The 27,459-nt window shown below is 41.7% G+C and overlaps 1 protein-coding gene across 1 annotated transcript; it reads right to left on the bottom strand.

Annotated features, from left to right (window-relative positions):
• Positions 1-1,077: 1,077 nt before the first annotated feature.
• On the bottom strand, positions 1,078-2,699 carry LOC141601643 (uncharacterized). Its single transcript, XM_074421938.1, has 2 exons — positions 2,127-2,699; positions 1,078-1,215 (listed from the first exon to the last, which is right to left on the bottom strand). Exons 1-2 carry the CDS (start codon positions 2,697-2,699, stop codon positions 1,078-1,080), a joined length of 711 nt encoding a protein of 236 aa, XP_074278039.1.
• Positions 2,700-27,459: the final 24,760 nt, after the last annotated feature.

Genomic DNA, 27,459 nt, shown 5'->3' with positions numbered 1-27,459 from the left:
TTTACCTGTTTTATCAACTTTTGCATTCAACCAACCAAGATCGATCAGCAGAGGACGCTACCGCGGGCAGGAATGGGTGTCCGATTAAAGGGCCTCCCAATACGTACCTTCACCTCTTACTCAGAAACTTTGGATAGTGGACGGCCTTATCCAGGGCGAACGAGAGTGATTCTAGCTTTAGGATGCTAAAGAGGGACGATTCTTTATCTTTAGCACCTATGTCAAGCACCGCTTTTGCCTTGATTGACCTAGGTATAATGTGGATTCGAACGGTTTCCAGGCATCTCATAATTGCTTGGTGGCGACTCCGAACATCTCCAACATCGTTTCGAGACCCTTGCTAGACAAAACCGACCGACCTAAAACGATCCGGTCGAAAGCATCTATTACGCCACCGAGCGTGGCTTTCCGACCGCCGCATGTCCACATATAGGCTTGGCGTGCGGGTGGGCCCATATCCACAAATACATTTACGTTTACTTGAGTATTCTCTTTCTAAGCACTTAAAAGGAGGCGTTAGTAATTGTTAAATTTTGATTTTCGCTACAGTGATATATACTTCCTTCCAGTCACTATAATGTTCCATCTTTCCCGAAACGGATTATTCAACTAATTTTCCCCTTTCTATTTTTAGAAACTTTTACTCTTATTTTATTCATTTCTCTCTCCTATCACCAAACCCTACACAACTCTTTCACTCCTATTTTATTACTTTCCTTTATGTTTTGGCCCCACAATTCTTTATTTAACTACTAATAATTCATCTCTCTCTCCTATCATCAACTCCACACAACTCTTTTACTCCTATATTAATACTTTTTCTAAAATATTGTGCCAAAACCAAAGGGGAAGATTATGATGAATGGGAGGGAGTATATGTTACCACAAAATCTCATTGAAGACGGCACGTATCCGTCACTTTCGTGTGACGGATACCATATCCTCTCACAAATAACCCAAATAGAGGAGAGAGGGAAGCACATGGGGGTGCCCCCACCTTGTCCCCCCTATCCGTTTTGTGAGTGGCATTAACCCGTCACTTGCTCCGACCCGTCTTCAGCAAGACTAACTAATATGTTACTGAGTTTCTAAATTAGCTTTGAACTTAAAAAGAGGCGTTAATAAAATGTTATGTAACAGGTCCATAGTATTGGTCGCTGAACTGGATGACAAAAACTTCGTTGTTGCAATTGTTACCACATTTTGATATGTGCTCTGCCACATAAAGTATTAGCAAAAAGCAAGACATTAGATTATTAATCCCTCGGTTTATATCATTTGTTTAACATGTTTATATTCTTTGTGAGAATATTTTTATCATAAATAAATGAATGTAGTGGAGGGATTAGTATTTGTTATTTATTTATTATAGATATTCATGGTTTAATATAAGTAGGTCCTTTTTAAATTCAGGTAATTTAGTGTATCGCAGGTAATATATGTGGTCTCTAAGAACTTTATATAAGGGCCTATCCAAAAAACACTACACTATGCCATGAAGTAGTAATTTGGTGGTACAAGTTTATACTAGAGAGACTGAGAGAGTAGTTTTAATTCTACTGAGAGACTAAATTGTTTTTATAATTTATTTTGCTGAATTCTATGTATAATGAATTTAGAATAATATTTAATCCAATCATCGAATTACATTTATAAAGTCCAAGTATACCTATTATTTCGAATTTGGTCTTAAGATAACGGTATATTATAGTAAGGCGACTCACTAAATGATTAATTGCAACAAATGAATGTGACAGAGGGAGTTGTATTTGTTTCTTTATTGCACATATTCATAGTTTAAATGGGTAAATTGTTTGTAAATTTAGGTATTTCGATGTATTACAATATTTATGCATATTAGTATAGTCGCTTTATAATTTAGTTATTTACCTATTTGTACAAAATAGGGTTCCTCTCATTCTTTTGTAATACATAGATATGAATCTACGTGCTATACATAACCTCATATTATATCCGTGCATTTTTGCACGGGTTACACACTGGTAACTCAATATAGTATTCCAAGAAGGCATTTTGAATGGAGGTAGGACCTTGTTATGAGGATGCCTAATATTAAGGACCTTGTTATGAGACTGCCTTGCTTGTATATGTCTATGAAAAAATACGGTGTTCTCATCCCCAGCTTTGAGCCATTCCACCTTAGACTTCTGCTTCAGAAAGCTGAGTTGAGCCGTATGTAGTTGGTAATAAGTAGCTGCTGCATCTCTCTCGGCTTGAATAAGCTCCCCATCAGTTGGATTCATGAGAAGATTAGTTTGAATATCATCTAAAATCACTCTTGCAACCTCAACAGACTTTTCAATTTCAGAGAACTGATTTTTGTTAAGTTGTTTCAGAGGCCTTTTGAGACCTTTTAATTTAGTGATAACTTGAAACATTTTCACCCGAGGGACATTAACACCCCATTCTACCTGGACAATATTTTTGAACTCAAGGGTAGCCCCCCACATGTTGAAATATTTAAAGTGTGGTTTTCTATTAGGACTCTCACTTCTCCTGTAGCACACACAGGGATTATGATCAAATAGTCCCTCATTCAAAAAGTAAGCATAGCTTTCGGGATAAAGGGATAGCCACTCTTTGTTGATAAGGAATCTATCTAATCTGGAAAAGACCCTAGTAGTAGGATCCTGTATTTTAGACCAAGTAAAGAAAGATCCTTTAGACTTAATATCCATAACTTCACAATAATCCACATGATATGGTTTTTATTTGTAATAGCCTCGCAAGAGTAACGAGTAGTCGTCGTGTATGCGAGGGTCGAACCTAAAGGACGGGATCATGGCCCTTAAATTGATCGTTTGTTCCTAGTTTAGTTCTTGCAAATGCTTTAAATGATTGATAAGCTAAGAGATACAACTACAACTAAGAGCAAGTAATTAAACTAGATGAATGACAAAGTGATTAAGATGCTAATTAAGGAAACTAGGGCGTTCGGGTTCACATATGTAGACTAAGGGTCGAGTCAAGGCGAGAATTAACGAATAACAAAAGTAATTCAAAGGTAACCCCCCACCCCTCGATGTGAGACGGTCCCCTAGGTCAAGGTCGGTCAAACCCTCATTCTAACCTCCCAAAACCCGATAATTGTCAAGTGTTATCTAAACACGAGTTAAGCTCTCACCCAACAAGTTATAGGATAGTGGAATTGACGCGAATTCTCATTGAGATATTTCCACAAACACTTTGTATGCATGACAATTAGACGAGAAATTACCCATGAATTACTAATTTGTTCAAGCTAATAGTCTACTCCTATTAATCACACAAGATCCCCCTCCACCCTAGCAATACACTACTCAAACATGGTAATGAAAATGGAAACAAAGGACGAACAATTTAATAAGTAAATAACAAGAGGAAGCATAATATAAAGATAAGTAATTAAGCAAACAATAAACATGTAAGCAAATGAAAGGAGGTGAAATAAAGAGAAGGATCATACCTACTATGAAAAAAAGTGCAAACTTTGGTTGCAATAAGGAGGATGAATCTCTTCTTCCTTCAAATTACAACCCAATAACAAATGTAAACTAATGAGGAATTGTAGATCTAAACTAAATTAGAGGAGAATTAAACTATTAAATGAGAAACACAAGAACTTTTATTAAAGGAAATTTTGAGAGAAATATTCTAGGGTTCTTGTCTTACAAAATAAGAGAGTAAAATAAGCTAACTTTTATTAATGAGAGTGTGTCTATTTATTCTTCACTCTACTACTACTACTACTACTACTAATAGTAGTAGTAATAGTAGTAGTAGTAGTAGTAGTAGTAGTAGTAGTAGTAGTAGTAGTAGTAGTAGTAGTAGTAGTAGTAGTAGTAGTAGTAGTAGTAGTAGTAGTAATAGTAATAGTAGTAATAATAATAATAATAATAATAATAATAATAATAATAGTATTCTAGGGTCCTAAGTGTCGTCTTGGGTTTGCTCGAGCTTTGAAAGGAGTCCTGGATGATGTGGATGGTTCAACTGGTGACCTCTCCCGCTACATTCGTTTGCTTCTTTTGCCTCTTTGTCTGCTTAAGACCTTCGCTCCTCGGAGTAATCTTGAGTGTAGGACTGTTATTCGGCGCCAGCGTCAGGAGGAGAGTATTGTCAGGGCTATCCTCGCTTGGGGGGTACCTGGGGGGGGGGGGGGTGCAGCTGCTTCAAGAGTGTTTGGATGAGGGTCCTTCTTTGTTTCATGTGGAGGACGATCTTGATTTGAGTGAGCTTAACCTCCATCAATGTCGGAGGAAGATTTGAGATGGTCACTATACTGCTGCTGTTCGAGTGCTTTCTTCCTCTGGGTCACCCCCTACTCTAATGCCACTCTTGTGGCCTTGTGAGAGAAGCATCATGTCGCCCCACCTCCTTCATTGCCTCCTTTGCCTGTGGATCATCCTCCTGTGGTTCCCTCTTCGACAGTTGTTTTGGATATGATTCGGAGTTTCCCACGTGGCACTTCTTGTGGGAGGATGGGTTTCATGCCCAACACCTTATGAACTGTTTAAGTCGCGCTGATGTGGCTATCTCTAATGAGTTGATCACTTCTATTACTTGGGTAATTAATCTTTTTCTTGAGGGCCGGTGTCCTATGGCTCTAGGTGAGTACATTGCCAACGCCCCGCTCACGCCGCTTGTTAAACCGGGTGGTGGTGTTCGTCCTATTGCTGTTGAAACTGTCTGGAGACGGCTTGTCTCTAAGGTTGGTGCTTTTTTAGTTGACCCTTCTTTGTCTTCTTATTTTGCTGGTCTTCAGTTTGGGGTGGGTGTGTCCGGTGGAGGAAAGGCTATCTTGCATGCCTTGAATCGGCTCATTGAGGCCCGTGGTGCAGAGGTGGGGCTTTCTATGTTACTGGTTGATTTCCAGAATGCTTTCAATCTTGTCGATCGTGCGACCATGCTTCAGGAAGTCCGCTGTCGTTGCCCGATTCTTTTCCGTTGGGTGGAGTTTTGTTACTCCAGTCATGCCCGTCTTTTTTATGGGGAGCATTGCTTGTGGTCTTGTCAGGGTGTCCAATAGGGTGATCCTTTGGGCCTTTTGCTTTTCGCATTGGTTTTGCATCCCTTAGTGTGCAAAATTCGGGACTCTTTTGACCTTATTATGCAGGCGTGGTACTTGGATGATGGCACCATTGTTGGGGACACTTTGGAGGTGGGGAGGGTTTTGGATTTGATTATGTCGGATGGCCCTCGTTTTGGACCACATCTTAATGTCGCCAAGACTGAGGGCTTTTGGCCTGTTGAGGATCCTCAAAGTCGGCTTCTCGGGGTTTTCCCCCCCTACTATTGCTCGGCCCTTGCGTGGTGTCTCTGTTTTTGGTGGACCTGTCAGTACTTGTCCTATTTTTGGCCGTGAGATTGTGGCAAAGAGAGTGAGTAAGACCATTGAGCTTATGGACTTGGTCGCGAGGATTGAGGACCCGCAATGTGAGTTGCTTCTGCTTAGAGCTTGTACTGGTATTTCTAAGCTCTATTTCTCTCTTCGTACTTGCTCCCCCCGTGTTTTTGGTTCGGTCCATCTTCCTTTCGATGCTGCCCTTCGTTCCAGCTTGGAACCTATTGTCACCGCATCCGGACCTGGTTTTGGGGATTGGCAGTGGCGCCTTGCTACATTCCTTTTTCATCTTGGTGGACTTGGTGTTTATGCGGCGGGATATGTTTTACACTATGCTTTTCTTGCGTCCCGCTTGCAGTCTGCTAATTTGCAGGCTAAGCTCCTACGGCCTTCTAGTATTGTAGATGCTGGTCCTACATTCGACGATGTCGTGCGGGTGTTTTCTGAGACTACAGGTTCTGCTATCTTACGTGACCCTAGTGAAATTGCTGCCTCCAAACTTATGAAGAAATTGGCAGACATTTATTTCGCGACGGTTGCTGCTACTTCAGAATCTGTTTTCTCTTTGACACCGCGTCAGCTTGCGTTGTAGAAGTCTCAGCAGGGTGCCCACTCCTCTGATTGGTTGCGTGCGGTTCCTATCTCTAGGTTGGGTCAGACTATGAACGGGAGGACTTACCGTAGTGTGCTTGGATATCGACTGGTTGTTCCGTTATTCACGGTATCTAGGCCTTATCCTGCTTGCTCTCGGGTTTTTGCTGATGATTTTTACGAGGACCACGCTGTTTCTTTTACCGGTACTGTGGGTGTTAAGCATCGTCACAACCTCGTTCGTTACACCTTATTCGACATCTGCTATAGGTCTGGTATTTCTACGGGTAAGGAGGTTGATATCGGTTTGGTTGACGGACACGGTGGCTCTCTTCGTCCTGCGGATTTGCTGCTTTATTCCTAGGACAGAGGGCGTGATGTGTGCGTCGATTTGACAGGGTCTTCTCCCTTGACTCAGACTGGGATGACGGATTTTGTGCTCGGCCGGGTTGTCGCTGATGCTGCTTAGCATAAGTGTGCTAAGTATGGGGATTTATGCGCGGCAGCTGGTTATGGTTTCCTTCCCTTCTCTTTCTCTTAGCTTGGGGAGCTGGGTTCGGATGTTGTTGCCTTGCTCAAGCGGATCCAGAAATTCTCGGTATCTCAGGATGCGGGGGCTCGGGTGGCTGCTTATATTTTTTCTAGACTTAGCTTTGCTGTTGTTAAGGGTGTGGGGGCCCAGATTGTCTCTCGGCTCCCCACCAATTTCATGTAAACTTTTATTGTTTTATCTATGAAAGCTGCATGCATCCTTCAATAATAATAATAATAATAATAATATAATAATAATAATAATAATTATTATTATTATTATTATTATAATAATAATTATAATTAATAATAATAATAATAATAATAATAATAATAATAATAATAATAATAATAACAATAATAATAACAATAATAATAACAATAATAACTCCCTAAACATACTCACTTAAACACACGACACAACCAAATAAAAAGAAGGGAAAGGGGAATTTTAATAGTGAAAACAGAACGCAGCAGGGGTGCAGGAGCCGGCCCACCGGCCGTCGGTGGTGCCACAGACAAGGGGTTCTCTGGAAACAAAGGGTGAATTGGTTTGTTGTAGGAGCCGGTGAGGAGGTCGACAGCCTGTGGGGCGGCTGAGAGCACGATTTGAGATGCAAGATGAGGGAGTGGTGTTGCGAGCCAGTTGGCCGGCCACCAGTGCTAAGGCTGTCAGGGAAGCTTCTGGAAGATGAAGGGAGAAGTGGGTGATGTCCCAGCCGCTGGTGATGGCGGCTGCCGGCATGCCAGCTATGGAAGCAACTATGGTGTTTGATGTCAATTGATGTTGGGTTGCTATATGAAGGTGTGGTGCTTGCTGGTGGTCGTGGTGGTTGTCAGCGGCTGTCTTGGTTGATTAGAGATGCAGTTGGCCGGCCACCGGTGCTAAGGCCATCAGGGAAGCTTCTGGAAGATGAAGGGAGAAGTGGGTGATGTCCCAACCGCTGGTGATGGCGGCTGTCGGTAGGCCAGCTATGGAAGCAACTATGGTGTTTGATGTCAATTGATGTTGGGTTGCTATATGAAGGTGTGGTGCTTGCTGGTGGTCGTGGTGGTTGTCAGGGGCTGTCTTGGTTGATTGGAGATGGTAGCGTTTGTGGTGGAGTTGGTGATGCGGTCATGATGGTACTACTACGGTTGCAGGGGAGAGCGGCTTGGGTGAGTGAGCTGATGCCGAGGCATGACGGAATACGCATTGGCTTCGTTTGATGCTCGTCAGAGGTGCGATGTGGCTGACCTGCTAGTGCATCGATTTCGGCAAGGAAATGTAATGCAAGGTCAAGCCATGAGATGATGCTTACGGTGGTGGAATGAACTGGTGATGTGCAGTATTGACGCAGGTGACGGTCGGAAAGCCACGCTTGGTGGCATATTAGATGCTTTCGACCGGATCGTTTTAGATCGGTCGGTTTCATCTCGACAAAGGTCACGAAACGATGTTAGAGATGTTCGGAGTCGCTACCAAGCAATTGTGGGATGCTTGGAATCCGTTCGAATCCACTTTATACCTAGGTTAACCAAGGCAGAAAGCGGTGTTTGACATAGGTACTAAAGATAAGGAGTCATCCCACTTTAGCATCCTATCTCTAGAATGACTCGCGTTCGCCCTGGATAAGGTCGCCACTATCCAAAGTTTCTGAGTAAGAGGTGAAGGCACGTATTGGGAAGCCCTTTAATCGGACACCCAATCCCGCCCACGGTAGCGGCCTCTACTGATCGATCTTGGTTGGTTGAATGCAAAAGTTGATAAAATGGGAAAATGCATGAATGCGCATCCACAAGTTTAAACCTAACATGTGAAGTTTACTATGTCGGTTGTTTATCCAAATATGAAGTAAATGATGTCAATTTGGATTTAGTGTTGATTTGCATGCAAGATGGAAATTAAACATCCATTTGCCGAGTTAGGTCTATGGTGCATAACGTGATCCATTTGTCTTAGAAAGGCATTTTGCAAATACAAAGTAAAATGTGGACTTGTCAATCTGATCAGTCCTGTATTCGGGTTAACCAAAGTTGGGATCGTCCTAAACAAGTGCTGGAAAGGAAACATGACCTGCATCAGGAAGCCTATTGAGGCGCGAGCCTTAGGGCAATGCATAGGAACCTGTCTAGGTTTGAAAACTGGAAATCAGTGGGCCTGTTTAGGCGCGAGGCAGCAGACGACCTAAAGGGGTGTCTCCTGGTTGTTGAAAATTTTTATGAAGTTGTTTGTTAAAGGGTATTTGAACCCGTCTTTATTGAAAAGGTCGTTTAGACCGCTTTTGTGCTAATATGAAGAACGGGACTTGAATAATCAACATTGTATTGACAATATTCGATGTCGGGTTCGGTTTTGCAAGCTTGATGTGAATAGTTCTGAAAAATGATTATTATGAACTAATTGTGCTAAGTTCATTGTTTTGTAATTAGTCAATGTTCATCATCGTACTCGGATTAAACCGACATGGTATGTGGAACCAAGGATGACTATGCATGTATGACTAATATGGTTGTTTTGAAAATGTAAACAAATGAATAAAAGGTTTTAAAATAGCTTTTAAAATATAATTAACCAAATATTATCATCGAAACACGAATTAAACCATCATGGTATAAGGAACCAAGGGTGAACATAATTTATGGTTAAAAGATTTAGGGGTTTTTTGATAACTGCCACCACGAGTAAACCACTTTTTGAGAACAGCTACAAAGGTAAAAAAAGTTTAAAAATTGGTACCATATTCATTGGTTTGGTTAAAAGTCAATACCATTTCATTAAACGAGGCTAAATGAATGAATCTCAGCCATTCATTTCAAATATTTAGATTAAGTTATATTTTCTATTCCTATTATACCCTTTTCCTCTTCTGTATAACATCAATTACCCATATTACATAAAACTCTCCATTAATCTCTCTTCATTTTCTCTCTTCAATTTATCTCTTGTTTCATCAATTTAATTTCTGACTCTCTCTTTCCTTTAATCTATATTATCAAGTAACCAATTAATCTTTCACTTTAGTTATTTATTTAAAGTTTTATGTTTTCAGATAGGGATTATCATCAATCAAGTTTTATGTTTATGAAATTTGGGTTTTTTTCTCTCTCCTTCAATCTATATTATTAAGTGACCAACAAATTAGGGTTTATCAATCATGTTTTATGTTTATGAAAATTGGGTTTTTTTTCTCTCCTTCAATCTATATTATTAAGTACCCAATTAATCCAGGAAGAAGATTCCTTCATTGCAATTTTTAAAACACAGATTCAACTAATGGGTGGTTATTTTGGATGGCATGATGAAGAACAATTAAAGTCACAGAAAAACACAATTAATTAGTTGATGTTGGAGAATAAGGTAGTACATTGTCATTATTATAGATAAATTAGATGAAAGAGATGAACCATAAGATGAATAGTTAGGTGAAAATCGAAAAAAATCTTCAAAAATCAGTTAGGAGGATGATTTGTAGGAGATTTAAGATTTAGAAGATAGAATCTTGATAGAAGGTGAATAGGTTAGGTTAAAAGTGTTTTATGAATGGGAAACAAATGGAAGAGGTAAAAAAAGGGGTATTTTAGTCTTTTCCAGTGAAAAATTGGGTTTCGGTGTTAATTGGTACTAATGTTCTACCGAACCAATGATTATGGTAGCATTTTTTAAACTTTTTTTTTTTACCTTGGTAGCAGTTCTCAAAAAGTGGATTACTTGTGGTAGAAGTTATCAAAAAATCCAAGGATTTATCATAAAAAAGGATTTGAAACGGTAAAAACGGTTGTAAAATGAAATGAAAATGGAAAGAATGAACTCAAACACATTTGAGTTCTGACCTAGATAGCCCATATAGGCGCGAGCCACCTAGTTGTGACTAGGGGCTCCTGTTTCCGGTCAAAACTCGGTTTTGGATCATTCGATCTGTATTTTGGACCATGTTATGCATGTTTTAGCATGTTAAGGTCATAAAAACAGATAAAAGGACATGAAAGAAGAGGATTAATTACACCCTCATACTTACATGCTAGGTTGTTGGCGAGAAATCGGCGGAAGTGTAAAAACTTGGTAGGTCGGAAAACTCGGTTGAAAACCGTTTTAGAAATGTAAAGAGTGTTGTCTTTGTTTAGGGATAGTGTCGTTGGTCGAAATCGTCGGTCAAGTGATTTAGTAGAAGATGACGTTACCAAACAATGTGTATGGCTCGTATTTTCGATCGGTAGGTCGGAAATACGTGTCGGTTTGCGACTTGAGAAGTCGAGTCTAGAATTTTAAGGGAGAAATGAGGGGGCGGACAACTCGCGTACCTTCAAATGGTGGCATTTGAGGGGTATTTATAGAGGATTGTGTGGTTATGTGCGTTTTGAGCGACGTGGCCATATAGGCTACTCGAAGAGGCACGAGCCATTTCGCGGGTTTTCGAGCTGTCTTGCCACTATCATGCATTTGAAATCATGATTTGTTCTATCCTTTGTTTTGGATGGCATGATTTGCTGTACTTGACCATCAATTATATCGTGTATACTTAACATGGAAGCTTTGTGGTGTTTGTTTTTTGTATTTGACTCGGTTTGACTCGTTGTTGGAGTCAGGATTTGAATTTTGAGTCGGTTTTTGGTCCGATGTCGGTTTTGACTCTAGTTAGTGTCATCGCGACCCCGTCGTCGTGCATAAAATACTCCAGGTACTTTTAAAACGTTTTGAAAAGGTTTTTTTGTCGAAATCATTTTGAGTTTTCCGACGTATAAATATACAAACTGTTGATAAAACGTAGCGATTCCTAAGCATGTCATAGTCCGATATCATCGGGTGTTTGTTAGGGATTCAACAGATACTGAGTATCTACAGAGCCCCCACTTTTACTGAGGCTTGGATATGTCGAAAGCCAAAATATAACCCCCATATCAATCTGAGATTACAACCCGTAGATCGAAGCGACGTCGAGGCGGCTCGAAAAAATTTGGGCCAAGGACCTGCCGTCGGGAAGGGCGACGCCAAGGTGACTCGGGGATACGAGTCAAGAACCTATCGTCGGGAACAGTTTAGAGTCTGTCGACTGTCGGTGTGGGTCGTTTAAAGTCCGTTAGACTACGTTCAAAAGCTCGCCAGCCATAAGAAGGAGTCATACCTAAGGCATCTTCGGGATATGTCCTTGAATTATTTCTTGTTCGCGCACAAAGGCTCGCCAGCCGTGTTGCGGATATGATGAGACTCGCTACCGTGTTGAAGGTACGTTTTGAGGCTCGCCAACCGTGTTGCGGATATGACGGGGCTCGCCAGCCGTGTTGAAGGTACGTTTTGAGGCTCGCCAGTCGTGTTGCGGATATGATGGGGCTCGCCAGCCGCGTTGCGGATATGATGAGGCTCGCCAGCCGCGTTAAATATTGAATGGTCGACTGTGGGAAATAGCCGCATTGGACGGGATTATTTCAAGAGGTTGTCTAGTTAGTGGGCTCCATGGGGAGATCTCCGATATCCTGCCGGGGAATTTCGGTGTTTACATTGGATGTTTGTGGTGCCGGAAAGACATAGGCTTTTTGTAGTTTGAGCATGGCGGCTTTTATTATCGTCATTCGTAATTTCGAATTTCGAACAGAGGTAACGGTTTTTACTGCCATTGTTCGGAGTTTGTAGAAATAACGAATGTGAACTCCGCCATTTGCTGTTTGTTTGGAAGATAACGGTTTTTACCGCCGTCGTCTTGTGATTTGAAATTTGTGAGAAGTAGTGAATTTGAATTTCACTATTTTGTTTGAAGAGGACGGTTTTTAATTCCGTCGTTTTGAAATTTGTGAAAATAGCGACTTTGAATTTCACTATTTTGTTGTTGTTTGAAAATGACGGTTTTTAATTCCGTCGTTTGAAATTTGTGAAAATAGCGAAATTGAATTTCACTATTTTGTATTTTGTATAAAAATGGCTGTTTTTAATTCCTCCGTTTGAAATTTTGTGAAAATAACGAATTTGAATTTCACTATTTTGTATTTTGTTTGAAAACGACGGTTTTTAATTCCGTCGTTTGAAATTTGTGAAAATAGCAAATTTAAATTTCACTATTTCGTTTTTGTTTGAAAATGACGGTTTTTAATTCCGTCGTTTGAAATTTGTGAATATAGCGAATTTGAATTTCACTATTTTGTATTTTGTTGCAAAATGACGGTTTTTAATTCCGTCGTTTGAAATTTGTTAAAATAGCGAATTTGAATTTCACTGTTTCGTATTTGTGTTTGAAAATGACGGTTTTTAATTCCATCATTTGAAATTTGTGACAATAGCGAATTTGAATTTCACTATTTCGTATTTGTGTTTGAAAATGACGTTTTTTAATTCCGTCGTTTCAAATTTGTGAAAATAGCGAATTTGAATTTCACTATTTTGTATTTTGTGTTTGAAAATGTTTGTTTTTAATTCCGTCGTTTGAAATTTTGTTCTTGTGTTGATGGTTTGGACGAGTGTTTTCGGCTAAAGCCCAAAACTCGCCAGAAAAGACAAAGATAGGCCAAATAGGCGGGAGCCTTTTGGCGATACAAGGGGATTCCCCTTTTTCTGTAAAAAGACGCAAGGAAGGCTTGCTCGTCATTCACTTCGTGTTCTCCATCAAAACACCCGACATTCACCAAAAAATCGCCATTTTTGGTCCCGTCTCCTTGCTTGCTGTGCTACAAACATCATGTCATCTCAAGGTATGTAAATCCATTTGAATTTGTTTGCCTTTTTGTTGATTGAATTAGGGCGAAACCCTAACCCCATTAAAATCGATTTGGGCGTTTTTGCTCGGCCCATTTTCGAGTGAAATTGATGCTTGCATTAGGTTAGGAACCTGTTTAGGAGTATAAGGTGCTTTTAGTTTGCATTTTGGTCCCCATTCCCGCTCTCTAGGAGCAAAAAACGTGAATGAGACAAAAGATAGTCTCATTTCACAATGTTGTGTTTGTTTGCTTGAGTTGTGTGCCCCACTAGGTTGCATTGTAGTCGGGGAAGACCGTCTTTGCCATGTTGGACCTTCGTTGGGTGTTAGAGGCAAAATTTTGCATTTTTGCCTTTATCAGACGGTCTTATGCTAACGAAATAAGCGTCTGTTTGGGCTCAAACTGAGCCATTGTACTTTGAAATGGACCTTAATGGTAGTTTAGGTCACTTTGAGACGTGATCAAATCGCGTTGCTTTGTTGTGGTCGTAATTTGAATTTTTGACCCGCTTGTGCTCAAATTGACGTAAAATTGCCTTTTTCGAGCTGTGTAAAAAATGTGCCTAACTGTGTCGGGAGTTTTTGTTGCATATTTTTGATGGACCCTGTGTGGGCTCGAAGGTGTTGGCTTTTTTTGTAATTTTTGTCGTTGTTTAGACTCGTCTTTTGTTTAAAAAGAAGGGCAAGTCGTTTTTTGTGAGTTTTTTTGTGAAATGTTTTGCTGGATGGGAGTGGGCGGGTTTGCCCTTGCTTTTGCATTTGTATTTATAAGTGGTTTTGTTTTTTTGGATTTCGTCCATTTTATGCCGTCGTAATGCCGAAATTTCGGCTGACGTTGCTTTTGTTTTTATTTCAGGTGAGTATTCTGGGGCTTCTGGGCCCACTGAGTCCGTGGCCGAGGCCTTGGAGCTTTTGTTCGGTTCTGGACCGATTAGTACTTTGGGGAGTGCGCCCGAGGTAGTGGTGGAGGACGCTTCTAAGAAGGAGCCCACTGCCAAGGCTATTAGAGCCGAGGGAGCAGTAGGGGCTCGAGAGGAGCCCGTTGTTGGGGCTGCTGGAGCTGAGGGAGCCACAGGGGCTCGGGAGGAGGCCGTTGTTAGGGCTGTTGGTGTCGGGAGGACTCGGACGGGGTCCGAGGCTGGCACCTCTGGGAGGAGGGTCACTGCCAGGTGGAAAGGTCCTCGGGTCTCCAGACAGGAGCTTGAGAAGGTTGTGCGGATGGTCGATAGGGGTCCTCGTCGTTTCGTGCAGTCTTGTGGCGCAAAGAGGCGGAGCGTGGGGACGGAGGAGGACGACGTCTTCGTCCGTGGTTAGGAGGCTAGGCGGGTTCAGGCTCCTCAAGAGCTGAACCTGGGGGCGGCGCCTGCTTGGGCCGAGGATTTTGACGGCCGTCAGTTGTTGTTGCGGCTTGACACCCACATCTCTTACCGTGCGCACGAGGGCCTGGTGAGTTTGCTACTTTGTTAAGCTTTTGTTGTTCTTGTTATTTCAGACCTGAATAGGTCTTCTGACTTTGTTTGATTCCCGATTTCGGGAGATTGCTACCATGAGGACTTTCTCAGACTCCTCGACTTGCATGGGTTTCGATGACGTTCTCCGGTCCGGTTCGAGGGCGTTGATAGAGAGGTCGGCTTTGGGGCCGTTGGTTGCTCCCTAGCGCGAGATTCACGAGGCTTCGATTAGATCGAACCTGTGTTTGATTCATGCCATGTTGGACCGCTACTGGGACACGACGTCGTCGTTCCACAGGGAGTTTGGGAGGTCGGCATTACTTTGGAGGACTTTGCCTTGACATCGGGCCTTCCTTGTTTCGAGACACCGGTTCAGTTTTCGGAGACGCCGGAGAGAGTGTCTTATGTTGTGATCACGGCCTTGATCGACGATGTTTGGCCTGGGCGGGCCGACATCACTCCTTTCTTAATGGCGAACTCTTATGTGAGGAACCACTTCAAGGTGAGGGTGACTTGTTTTGTTCCGGAGCCGTTGGCGAGTCCGGAGGCTGAGGCTAAGGCTGACGCGAAGGAGGCGCGGTTGTGGTTGTGGTATTTCTTGGGTACCACGTACTTTGGCGATAAGGGTGAGTGCTTGTCGACCAAGGTACTTCCTTTGCTAGCTGACCTGGACGCCTTGGGTCATTACGTCTGGGTGACGCCGGCTCTAGCCCGGTTTACCCGTTACTTGCACGCTGCAGTTCGTCCGGAGACGATGGAGGACGGGAGTTCTCCCGCTTTGCTTGATCCCGGCCTCATCTTGGAGGTACGAGCGTTTTTGTTGGTTTTTGATTTTTTGATTGATGATGATTTTTTTAGTTCTGGAAATTTTGAAAAAATTGGCTGATTTCTTGTTGCTGTGTTTTGTGTTACAGACTTGGTTGTTTGCTTACTTTCCTCCTTTGCCCCCGAAGACGGTGGGTGACGTGCCTTTGGTTTACCCGGCCGTGAAGGGCTGGATGGTGGCTCGAAAGAACTCCACCAAGTCGAACTATGAGGACTGCAGGCATCGGGTCAACGCCCTCCGACTTGGTGACGTAAGTCTCCGTTACTTATCTCTTTTGTTTTGATAAAAGGTAGAGATAGGATGACTAGGTATCTAGAAAGTTGATGTATCACTTTCATATATACTTTTATAGCTCCCTTTATGCTATTTTACATACCGTTTCGTGCCTATTATATCATTTATATGCTTTATTTCAATGAATTGTCGATACTGCCGCTATTTTGTGTTTTGATGCATAAATGACTCAATACGAGTATGATCAAGCTAAGATTAGTATGGCGGAGACGGCATAGAAGAATACACGAAGCATAGCACGGGAAACGAGGAATCACGAAGACTAGAAGTGAAAGAAGAGAAGAAATAACCTGTGAAGCAAGTTCCTCGATCGAGTCATCACGACTCGATCGAGCAGCTGTCCTCGATCGAGTCACCTCTGACTCGATCGAGGATCCTCTCTGGCGGGCTTATTTCCGGAATTTCCTAAAACGTTAATCTTTTGTTATAAATTAAAGACTCGTGTTTTATTGTTAGACTACGATATATTTTGCTTGGATACTGCTGGAAAACTCTCTTAGAACCCTAATCTTTCCCTTGTATGGTACTAATCTTTCCTCATTAATTAATCATTATTGTTTTATGTTCATCAATTATTGTTTTATGCTTTCAATCATGTTTCTATCTTTAATCATATTTGTTGTTGTTATTATAATTATGAGTAGCTAATCCCCTCATCTAGGATGAAGGGGATCTAGGTTAATTAAAAGGGAAAATCAATTAGTTGCTATTGATATCATTAAAGTTGTTGTTTGATTATTGTAATTCTTCTAGTTAATCAACTTGAGGCCTGATTTATTAATTAGTGTAGCGAATCGATCCTATCGCCGACCGGGTTAGAATTGATATAGGCTGCGATAATCAAATAGAAAGTATCTAATCATAGCGACCGCATGTTAGAATCGATCTAAAGGGCATAATGGAGTTAGTAATTGATTGATAATCCCCGACTGATTGACCTAGTGAACCTAATTCCTAGACTTTTAATAATATTGTTAAACCTTCATTTAATTACTTGCAGTTAGTTTAATAGAATCAAAACAAACAAACCCCCAGAAATCGGTTACTTCTAGACAGCTTAAATACTCTTAGAATTAGCTTTTACCGCCTCCCTGTGGATTCGATACCTGTCTTATCACTAGTTATTCTTTTTAGTCCTGAGATAGTTTTACTTTGATTTGGTAATACGACTTTAGCCACATCAAATTTGGCGCCGTTGCCGGGGAGGCAACAATTGTTTAGTCTTTTTGTGTTTATTTTGTCTTTTTGTCTCAGGGAACCCAGTTCCTTGAGACCAGTCTCACACTTTCTTGTTAGTTCCGTTTATGCCCAGGTCTAATAGGTCCGAGATTATTCCTTTTGATTCTGAACCTGAGAAGACTTTTCGCTACAGACGGAAATTTAATCAAGAAGTGGGTCAAGTAGAAGACTTGAGTATACTTGACGTCGAAACGACGAGCTCCACTGAGTCAGCCGGTCAGTCTTATGAAGAGGGGGAGGAAGAAATTCCTATTCCTGAAATTTCAGTCACAGACGATATTCCCGAAACTATCATCATGCCTACTCTAGCCAGTCACTCTGAGCCAACCTTGGCTTCTATTCCATAAGGATTCAAGCTTCCCACTACTACCAATGGAACATTCGAGATCCGGCCATCTTACATCAATTTGGTGGAACGAAACATGTTTGGAGGGACAGCTGCTGAGGACCCTGCGATGCACGTGGAGAAATTTGTCACTTACTGCTGTTCTATTCCATTGACAGCTGGAGTGACACAAGATCAAGTTAAGCAGGTGCTCTTTCCTTTCTCTCTGAAAGATGGCGCTGCTGAGTGGTTGAGAGATATGGATATGGATACTGAAGGAGTTACAGACTGGAATTCCTTGGCCCTTGCTTTCTACAAGAGGTACTTCCCACCTCAGAAGACTAATGCTTTGAGGAATCAAATTACTAGTTTCAAGCAAGGAGCCACTGAAGATTTGAATGAAGCTTGGACTCGCTTCAAGCGTTTAGTTCGATCAGTTCCCCATCATGGATTCCCAAAGTGGTTTCTTTGCAACCAGTTTTATAACGGGTTTTTTGACGATCATCGTGCCCTTTTGGATTCATCTGCGAATGGGAGGTTTCAAGATAACACCAATGATGGTGACGCGTGGAAGTTGATTGATCAGATTGCTACCCATACCGCAAGGTATGGAAATCCTAGGGGAAGCACGCGCGGTACTGGAGTTTATAGTGCTTTGGCGGTACAGCTGGAGACTATTTCTGCCCAGATTGCTGAGATAAAGACTACCCAATCATTGGGTAGCAAAGAGAGAGTTCATGCTATAAGTCAGCAAGTAGAGGAGTCTTGTGCTAGATGCGGTTTGGATGGTCATGGTGCAGCTGATTGTATGAGCACATTGGAGCAGGTTAATGCCTTTCAGGCTTACAGACAAGGTGCACAAGGTACACCTTTCTCTAATTTTTACAATAAAAGAACGAAGGAGCATCCGTTCCTTCAATGGTCTAGCCAGAATGTGCAAAACCCGCAGCAGTCACAACCGCAAAAGAATCCTTATATCCCTCCCAATAATCGCGGTAATCAACAACAAGGGGGATATCAAAGGCAAAATCAAGGAGGCCAGCAGTTCAATAATCAATATCAGCAGCCTCCTCAGCAGACTCCTCAACAAATTCCTCAACAAGCTCCGAATAATGATATGGCAGAGTTGCGCAATCTTTTGCAACAAACTTTGTCGATGCAGCAGAAGCAGACAGCTCAAATTTCTGAGCTGATTGCCCATAACAAGATGCTAGATAATCAAGTGGCTCAGATGGCACTTCAAAACCCATCAAAACAGGCCGTAGGTCTTCCTCCTCAAGGTAAGCAAGCTCATGAGCAGGCTAATGTTATTCAGCTGAGGAGCGGTACTTCTTATGTGAATCCCGACCTACAAAGCCTTGAGAAAGACGTGCCCATTATTGTTGATGAGGTCCCTTATATGCATCCCAAAGGATTGGGTAATTTGGAGCTCAGTGATGATGAGAAAGAACCTGACGAAGTTGAAACACGAGCTGACGATAAAAGTAAAAAAGACGAAGCGGTGAACTGTAAAGGTTCCTCGATCGAGTCGAGGCGACTCGATCGAGGATCCAGCCAGCTCGATCGAGTCACCCCTGACTCGATCGAGGATCCCAAATTGACAGCTGACGGTGTTTTAAAAGTTGTTTCTAAGGAGAAGCAAGCCGAGCCCATAACTATTTCACTACCTTTTCCTCACCGACAACAAAAATCCAAGCTGGATAAGCAGTTCGGTAAGTTTATGGAGGTCGTGAAGAATCTACAGGTAAGTGTCCCTTTTACTGAATTAATTACTCAAGTGCCGGCTTATGCAAAATTCATGAAGGAGATTTTGACAAGGAAGAGATCCTTTGACGCGGTGGAAACTATTGCTTACACTCAGAAGTGCAGTGCCATGTTGCCAATTAACTCACCACCGAAATTAAAGGATCCAGGAAGTTTTTCTATCCCTTGTCAAATTGGTCATCTTTCTATTAGTAAAGCTCTTTGTGATTTAGGACCTAGTGTCAGTGTTATGCCGTATTATATCTGTAAAAAGTTAAATATGGGTCCGTTGTGATTACTAATATGACACTTGGATGGCCGATAGAATCGTTAAACACCCATTGGGGGTGTTAGAGGACGTTCCCGTTCGTATTGGGAAGTTTTTCATCCCCGTTGATTTTGTTGTCATGGACATGGCTGAAGACAACCAAATCCCTATCATCTTGGGCAGACCGTTCTTACATACTGCGGGGGCAGTCATAGATGTTAGGCAAGGGAGATTGACCTTAGCTGTGGGGGATTATATGATTATTTTTAACTTAGAAAAAGCATTGAAAACCCCATGATAGAAGAGACTTGTCATAGTATAGATGTTGTTGATTTTACTATTGATGAGTGTCTTCCTATGTGTTTGGACAGGGATCCTCTGGAGATTGCCCTTGTCACGGATCCAGTTGATCAGACGAGTTCATGGAGTCCAGAAGTTCATCAGATTGAGAGGCTTCTAACTGGAGAGGAATGCCCACATCAGAAGGTATACAGTTTGGGTGTCACACCTAAGGTAACTGAGGTAAAGAAACCTGAATTAAAACCTCTTCCCTCTCATCTTAAATATGAATTTCTTGATGAATGTGAAATGAACCCAGTTATCGTCAATGCTAGCCTAACTGAAGGTCAACTATCTGCTTTGTTGACTGTTTTGAGAACTCATAAAAAGGCAATTGGGTATAGCATTGATGATCTCAAAGGTATTAGTCCTGACTTTTGTATGCATAGAATTCATTTGGAAGAGGGCCACAAGCCCTCTGCGCAAGGTCAGAGACGACTAAATCCTCCAATGCAGGAGGTGGTAAGAAAAGAGGTACAGGAATTACTTGATGCCGGTATTATTTTCTCTATTTCTGATTCTAAATGGGTCAGTCCTGTCCAAGTTGTACTTAAGAAGGGAGGTACTACAGTAGTAAAGAATGATAAAAATGAATTGATTGCTACTAGACTTGTTACAGGATGGAGGATGTGCATTGACTATAGGAAGTTGAACACGGCCACTAAAAAGGACCATTTCCCACTTCCTTACATTGACCAAATGTTAGAGGGATTAACATGTCAAAGTTATTTCTGTTACCTAGATGGCTACTCCGGTTTTTTTCAGATACCCATTCATCCTGAGGATCAGGAAAAGACCACTTTCACTTGTCCATATGGTGTATTTACATATAGGAGAATGCCCTTTGGTTTATGTAACGCCCCCGCTACCTTTCAGCGTTGTATGATGGCCATATTTTATGATTACATAGAGTCTATCATGGAGGTCTTTATGGATGATTTCAGTGTATATGGTACTGATTTTGATATTTGCTTGAGAAACATGACTAAAGTTTTGCAGCGTTGTGAGGAGAGCAACCTTGTTCTCAACTGGGAGAAGTGCCACTTCATGGTTACTGAAGGGGAGGTACTCGGTCATTTGGTGTCAGGTAAGGGCATTCAAGTGGATAGAGCTAAGGTTGAGGTAATTGAGCAACTCCTGTACCCGGTTAATGTTAAAAGTGTGCGTAGTTTCCTTGGTCATGCAGGGTTTTATCGCCGCTTTATAAAGGATTTTTCTAAAATTGCTCAACCTCTAACTCAGCTTCTTCATAAAGATGCTCCTTTTGTGTTTACTGACAAGTGTATTTAAGCCTTTGACAGGATCAAACAAGCACTTATCTCAGCTCCTACTATCCGATCTCCGGATTGGAGCTTTCCTTTCGAGATTATGTGCGATGCCAGTGACTATGCAGTTGGAGCTGTTTTAGGGCAGCGAAAGGACAAGGTGTTACATGCCATTTACTATGCAAGCAAGACTCTCGACGATGCACAAATCAACTATGCTACTACAGAGAAGGAGCTTCTTGCAGTTGTCTATTCTTTAGACAAATTTAGAGCTTATCTTTTTGGTTCTAAAGTTATTGTTCACACTGACCATGCAGCTTTAAAGTATCTTTTAACCAAACAAGAGGCTAAACCTAGACTTATTAGATGGATTTTATTATTGCAAGAATTTGATTTAGAAATCCGTGATAAGTCAGTCTTTGAAAAATGTTGTTGCGAGATCATTTGTCCAGATTGAGATTCTCAGGAAGAGAGATTTTGCCCATCGATGATTCTTTTCCGGACGACCATCTTCTAGTCAGTAGCTGCAAATACCCCATGGTTTGCAGATTATGCCAATTATTTGGTAGGAGGTACACTTCCTCTTGACTTATCTTATCAGCAGAAGAAGAGATTTATGCATGATGTGAAGAGGTACTTCTGGGACGACCCCTATCTGTTCCGAGAGTGTGCCGATGGTATATACAGACGATGTGTCCCAGAGGGTGAGGTACGTGCCATCCTTTCTCATTGTCACTCTTCTTCATATGGTGGTCATCATGGTCCTTCGCGGACATTTTCTAAGGTAATGCAATCGGGTTTTTATTGGCCTACTATCCTTAAGGATGCTACTAACTTTATCCGTTCTTGTGATGCTTGTCAAAGAACTGGCAATATCTCGCAAAGGCATGAGATGCCTCAAACTGGAATCTCCGAAGTAGAGATTTTTGATGTTTGGGGCATTGATTACCAAGGGCCGTTCCCTACATCTTTTGGGAACCAATACATATTAGTAGCTGTAGATTATGTTTCTAAATGGGTGGAGGCAATTGCCACCCCCACTTGTGATGCTAAATCTGTTGTTAAGTTGTTTCAGAAGACTATCTTTCCACGGTTCGGAGTGCCTCGTGCAGTGATCAGTGATGGAGGCAAGCATTTCAATGAGCGTCATCTTAATTCTCTCTTGAAGAAATATGGCGTTACACACCGCAGAGGATTGGCTTATCATCCTCAAACCAGTGGACAAGTAGAAATTTCCAACAGAGAGCTGAAACAGATCTTGGAAAAGGTAGTAAGCAAGATTAGGAAGGATTGGAGTCGGAAGCTCGATGATACTTTGTGGGCTTACCGTACTGCTTTCAAAACGCCGATTGGAACCTCACCTTACCGACTTGTCTATGGCAAGTCCTGTCATTTACCTGTGGAGCTTGAGTACAAGGCTATGTAGGCCATTAAAGAGCTGAATATGGATCCCTCACTAGCGGGTGAGAAACGACTGATGCAGTTGAATGAGCTTGATGAATTTCGACTGCATGCCTATGATAGTGCTCAAGTTTACAAGGAGCGAACGAAGAAGTGGCATGACAAGCATGTCTTGCAAAGAGAATTTCATGTTGGTGAGAAAGTTCTCTTATTTAACTCTCGTTTGCGCTTGTTTCCAGGTAAATTGAAAAGTAGATGGTCTGGACCGTTCACTGTTACTGATGTGAACAAATTTGGGTCAGTTACACTGCATTCTGACACAGGAAAGACCTTCAAAGTGAATGGGCAACGCTTGAAGACATACTATGAAGGTACTTTTGTGGGAGTAATAGAGGCTCTTGACCTCTTCCCCATTGATTCTTCTTGCTGACGAAGAATTACGGTCGTGCGGGACCGCAAAAACCAGCGCTACCGAGAGGCAGCTCGGATTTTGTAAATTATTAGTTTGTAATTAGGATTTTAAATTCAAGTTTTGTTTTTGTTTTTATGTTCCTTGAACTTTGAGAGATGAGGAGAGGGCACTTGATATGCTTTCAAGTGTCTTTTGCAGTAAATTTAACGGGATTTGAAGCTTTGAGTAACAAAAGACAAAGAAAGGAGCCCCAGCCTGCTTCCTCGATCGAGTCAGCTGCGACTCGATCGAGGAACCTATCAGCTCGATCGAGTCAGCTGCGACTCGATCGAGGAACCTGTGAAGAATTTAGAAAAGTTTAAAACGAAAGTTGGGTATTCCTGAAATTGGTTCCTCGATCGAGCCAGCTTCGACTAGATCGAGGATCCAAATTGGACCGGGTTACGCGCTTTTCTTTGACCGGTTTTGTGCTTTTATTACTCAAATTTCTTTCAAATGCTCTTCTTCCTTTCGTGCTTCTTCCCTGCATTAGTCCTCCTCTACTACTCATTCTCTCTATATTCATCATAAATCATCATCAAAACTCACTTAAAACTTGTGCTTAATTGCTTATTACTTGTTTGAATCACTTTCTTGTGCTTATTTTCTCAATTCCATTGCTTAAATTGCTAAGGTATGTCACGAATTGCCTTTTATGTGTCTCGAAAATTCTGAAATTTCTTGCTTATTTCTTGAGTTTATTGTATTAAATCTTCCATTGCTAGTATACAATTGCTATTTCCTTGCTTTCTAGCCCCTTACTTGTTGAAATTCATGCCTAATTTGCTAATTTGGGAATTAGGGTTCTTCAAAATCCGGGTAGAAATTTTGCATTAAATTGGTTAGAATTGTATTCTATTGCTTGGAATCTTCCATATTTGATACATACTCATGTTCCCCTATGTTTTTGGATTCTTTCATTGTCATTTGGAGTCTTAAAAATTGATTTTTTGGACCCATTATTGCCAAAAACGGGACTGTTTTGCATAAGGTTGAAGTTTAATTGTCTACTTGCTTTTATGTAGATGATGTCGACTTCCAGGCAAGGAAATAAGAGGACTCGAGAAAGGAGAGCCTCGGTTCAGCAACCCGAGGTGATTCCTGAAGAGGTTGTGTCTTCGGAGGATGATTTGTCTCCTTTAGACGATTATCCCTTTATCGAATTCCGTGACAAAGCACAGAAGGACAGGTTTGAGTATCAGTTAACTAAGTCTATGAGTGCCACTCGATGTGTTGATAGGAAAATTTTGCGCACATTGAAGATCGATGACATTATGTTTGGCATGTTTAATGAAATCGGGTTACAGGGTCTTTTCACGCTCCACGAGTTATCCTACCCTGCTTTAACCCTTGAGTTTCTGAGCTCCTTTACTTACTATCCCAGTGATCATCTTATTAAATTTCGTTTGCTTAATGTTGAACGGTCCTTAGACTTTGACCGTCTGTCACACATTCTGGGAATAGATAAGCATACAGACGGAGACTTGTATGGTGTTGGTGGGCTGTCCGCTGTTCGTTATTTTCCATTGTTTACTGGTTATATGGATGCGGACGTCAGTGCTATGGCTTTGTTAGATGTCCAACACGTTTGTCTTCGTATGTTTTTGAGGTATTTGAGCTATTTGTTGTATGGCCGGACCGACAAGAGCAAGACCTCCACTATTGAGGTCCTAATCCTTGCTAGTTACTTGAATCCCTATAGGGAGGAGACATTCCAGTTCTCTCCCCCTGCTCTTGTGTGTTCGGCGTTTGATAGGATGATTGGGAGGTACGGGAACCTCGACTGTGGTGCTCTTGTCACCAAGATTGCTAGGGCTGTTTGTGATTTTGAGGGTGATGACCCATATGAGCCCATGGCTGACTATGAGCCACTTGTTGATGATGACCACCTTCGGTATGACATTTCTTATCTTGATATTAAGAATGGGACGGACCATTACTGGAGGGTCCGGGGTGAGTCTTACATGCTTCTACCTTACGCCCGTTTGCCTGCTGTAGACCCCTTAGAGGAGAGTACGGCTGTGGTGCGACCCCCACCCGTTACTTATCTGATTCCTGAGGACCTTCTGGTTACTTTTCCTGGGTCTAGTACTACTACCACCACCGGCGGGCGCCGGCTACGTCGTGCACCCACTACCCATCTGCCTGGCTCATTTCAGCCTGCTCCTCCTCCACCTCCTTCAGCCTATCCTACTTCAGGCTATGCTTCAGGTTACCATTTTGATCCCATTATTGAACGGGAAGTGAGGATGCATACGGGCTTTAACACTGCTTTGAAAGAGAGGAGGATGTGGGAACAGATGGAGGCTATGTCTCTTGCTTCAGGGAGCCAGTATCGGGGTGTGACACCTACTTACTACACCACCCCGAGTGATGACAGCCGTGTGTTCCATCTATATGGAGTGACCCCTACAGAGTTTGGCCAGTTTAGTACTGCCCACGGTGCCTTTGGCCGTCCCTTTTACACTCCAGTGCGGCCTCCTCAGCCTACTTCTGTTTTTGCGGAGGACACCGGTGTTCCTTGCTCCCAGAGAGGACCGTTCGGTCAGTTTATTCCTTCTACCTCCGCTGCTGCTGTTCCAGGAGGAGGTGGCCGTGGTAGAGGCGGTACTAGGAGACCCACCCGTGGTAGAGGTCGTGGTGCTCCAGTTCCTGATCCTGAGCTTATGTCCTTATATGCCAAGATTGATGGTTTTGATGATACTGCTGATGACGCCCAGTAGTGACAGCTGGTCACTACATCCCTCTCTTTCCAGCTGGTTTGGGGGAGGCTACTGCATTACAGCTGGTATTATCTTTCTTTTTGTTTTATTGCATTTCCTTTTTACCCTCTTCTCTTTGTTAGTTGTGTCCCACAGGTTGCTGGATTTCTGTGTGACTGCTATGCTGTAGGCGTCACAATGAGGACACTGTGACATTTAGGTTTGGGGGAGTGTGTTTATTTCTGTTGTGTGCTTTTATTTAATGTTGTGTGTGCAAAAAAAAATTCAAAAAATAAAAATAAAAATTGAACAATTATAAAATACAAAAACATGTTTTTATTTATTTTGAGTCGAGTCTTGGTGAATTGTATAGCAATGATGATAATTTGCTTTGTCTTTGCATTTGAGTCTCATTTAGTTGTCCATGTACATTGTTTTGACCCGTTAGCTATGATGAACAAAGCTCTTTACTCAAGTCTTGACCGTCACAATATGCCTTATGCCGAGTAGATTTGACTTTATTTTGTTGGTAAACCACTTAAATTTCTGAGGTCTTTAGAGCTTCCTAAGTCGGGAACATTAATAAACCGGTCTCATTGTTATTTAGGCTGATGAGTGTGGTCTCCTTGTGGAGTATGTAATATCAAACTGCAGAAATGTGACATTAGTTTCTTAGCTTTTGCGCGTTCATTTGACTAAGTACATGAGGATAGGCGGTTCTTTTTGTTCAAATAAGCCTTACATTACCCAGTTTTTGTTAGTCCGTTTGAACCATGTAGCCATTTTATATCCTATTTCTTAGCTACATTCCAGAATTTGCATACCTTTTTCGGGACAGTCGCAGTTGCTTGAGTCCTTATTGTTATAGCTACTTTGGTTGGGTTGGGACTTTTATTGTCATGTGGGTAGTAGCTATCTTTTTGTAGCAATTGTGTGACCTCTTATGTTGAAAAAAAACAAGTATTATGAAGCAAAGGAAAAAAAAACAACAAGGAAAAAGAAAGTCTCAAAAAAAAAAAGGAAGAAAAAAAAAGAGATGAAAAAAAAAGAGTTTCGAAAAAAATTCAGAAAAGAATGGGAAAAGAGGAAAAATGTTTGCTTCATTCAGTTTTGTTAAGAGGTCGTGTGTGGTAATTACTGGAGTCTAATGCACATTTGGAGAGTCTTTACATTTCTCTCATTTGTTGTCAAAGTTGAGATTATTTCTCCAGTCGGATGTTTGTTTTATCTCTTATTAGATTTGGCTGTTGGTCTAGCGCTGCGACTGCCGTCTGAGCCTCACATATCCATACGTGCTTTTGCACAAGCCACTTCTATACCCATGCCACTTTACCACCTTTCTGTCCTTGATACATGTACTTGGTCTGTCTCGTGAATGCGTATTAGTTGGAGAATCTCTTATCACATTAGGTTGCATGCATATTTCATAAGTCGAGTGAGAGTCTTATTTCTTTCTATCTTACATATATCTCACCCGTTATGAGTGCATGAGTGAAACCGCGAGAATCCAACAAAATTGTCTTGCAAGTTTGAAAAGTATTTGGCTGAGTCTCGTTATCATGTCACATCTTGAGTAAGAGCTGCGTTAGTCTATTACCCGTGCTTTTGAATTTGTTTTATTGGCACAACTTTGGTCATTACTTTGTTATAGATATGGACAGCTGAGACTTGTATGTGCCTAGACATTTGCTCTGAGTTATTCATTCACCATATGTTTGTTGTTCTTTGTTTGGTCTGATTGCTTTGCTTGAGGACAAGCAAAGGTTTGGTTTGGGGGAGTTTGATGTATCACTTTCATATATACTTTTATAGCTCCCTTTATGCTATTTTACATACCGTTTCGTGCCTATTATATCATTTATATGCTTTATTTCAATGCATTGTCGATACTGTCGCTATTTTGTGTTTTGATGCAGAAATGACTCAATACGAGTATGATCAAGCTAAGATTAGTATGGCGGAGACGGCATAGAAGAATACACGAAGCATGGCACGGGAAACGAGGAATCACGAAGACTAGAAGTGAA

The sequence above is a fragment of the Silene latifolia genome, chromosome 9 (assembly GCF_048544455.1).
Source record: "Silene latifolia isolate original U9 population chromosome 9, ASM4854445v1, whole genome shotgun sequence".
NCBI classification, from domain to species: domain Eukaryota; kingdom Viridiplantae; phylum Streptophyta; class Magnoliopsida; order Caryophyllales; family Caryophyllaceae; genus Silene; species Silene latifolia.
The sequence above is the reverse complement of the archived record's forward strand: the minus strand, read 5'-3'. Positions and strand labels throughout refer to the sequence as shown.

Bases quoted from the DNA above. Each gene is read 5' to 3' on its own strand.
- LOC141601643 (XM_074421938.1), bottom strand. From the start codon at position 2,699: ATGGATATTAAGTCTAAAGGATCTTTCTTTACTTGGTCTAAAATACAG. The intron at 1,216-2,126 runs GTATTTTTTCAT...TTTATGTGGCAG, and splicing joins AAGCTGGGGATGAGAACACC to AGCACATATCAAAATGTGGT.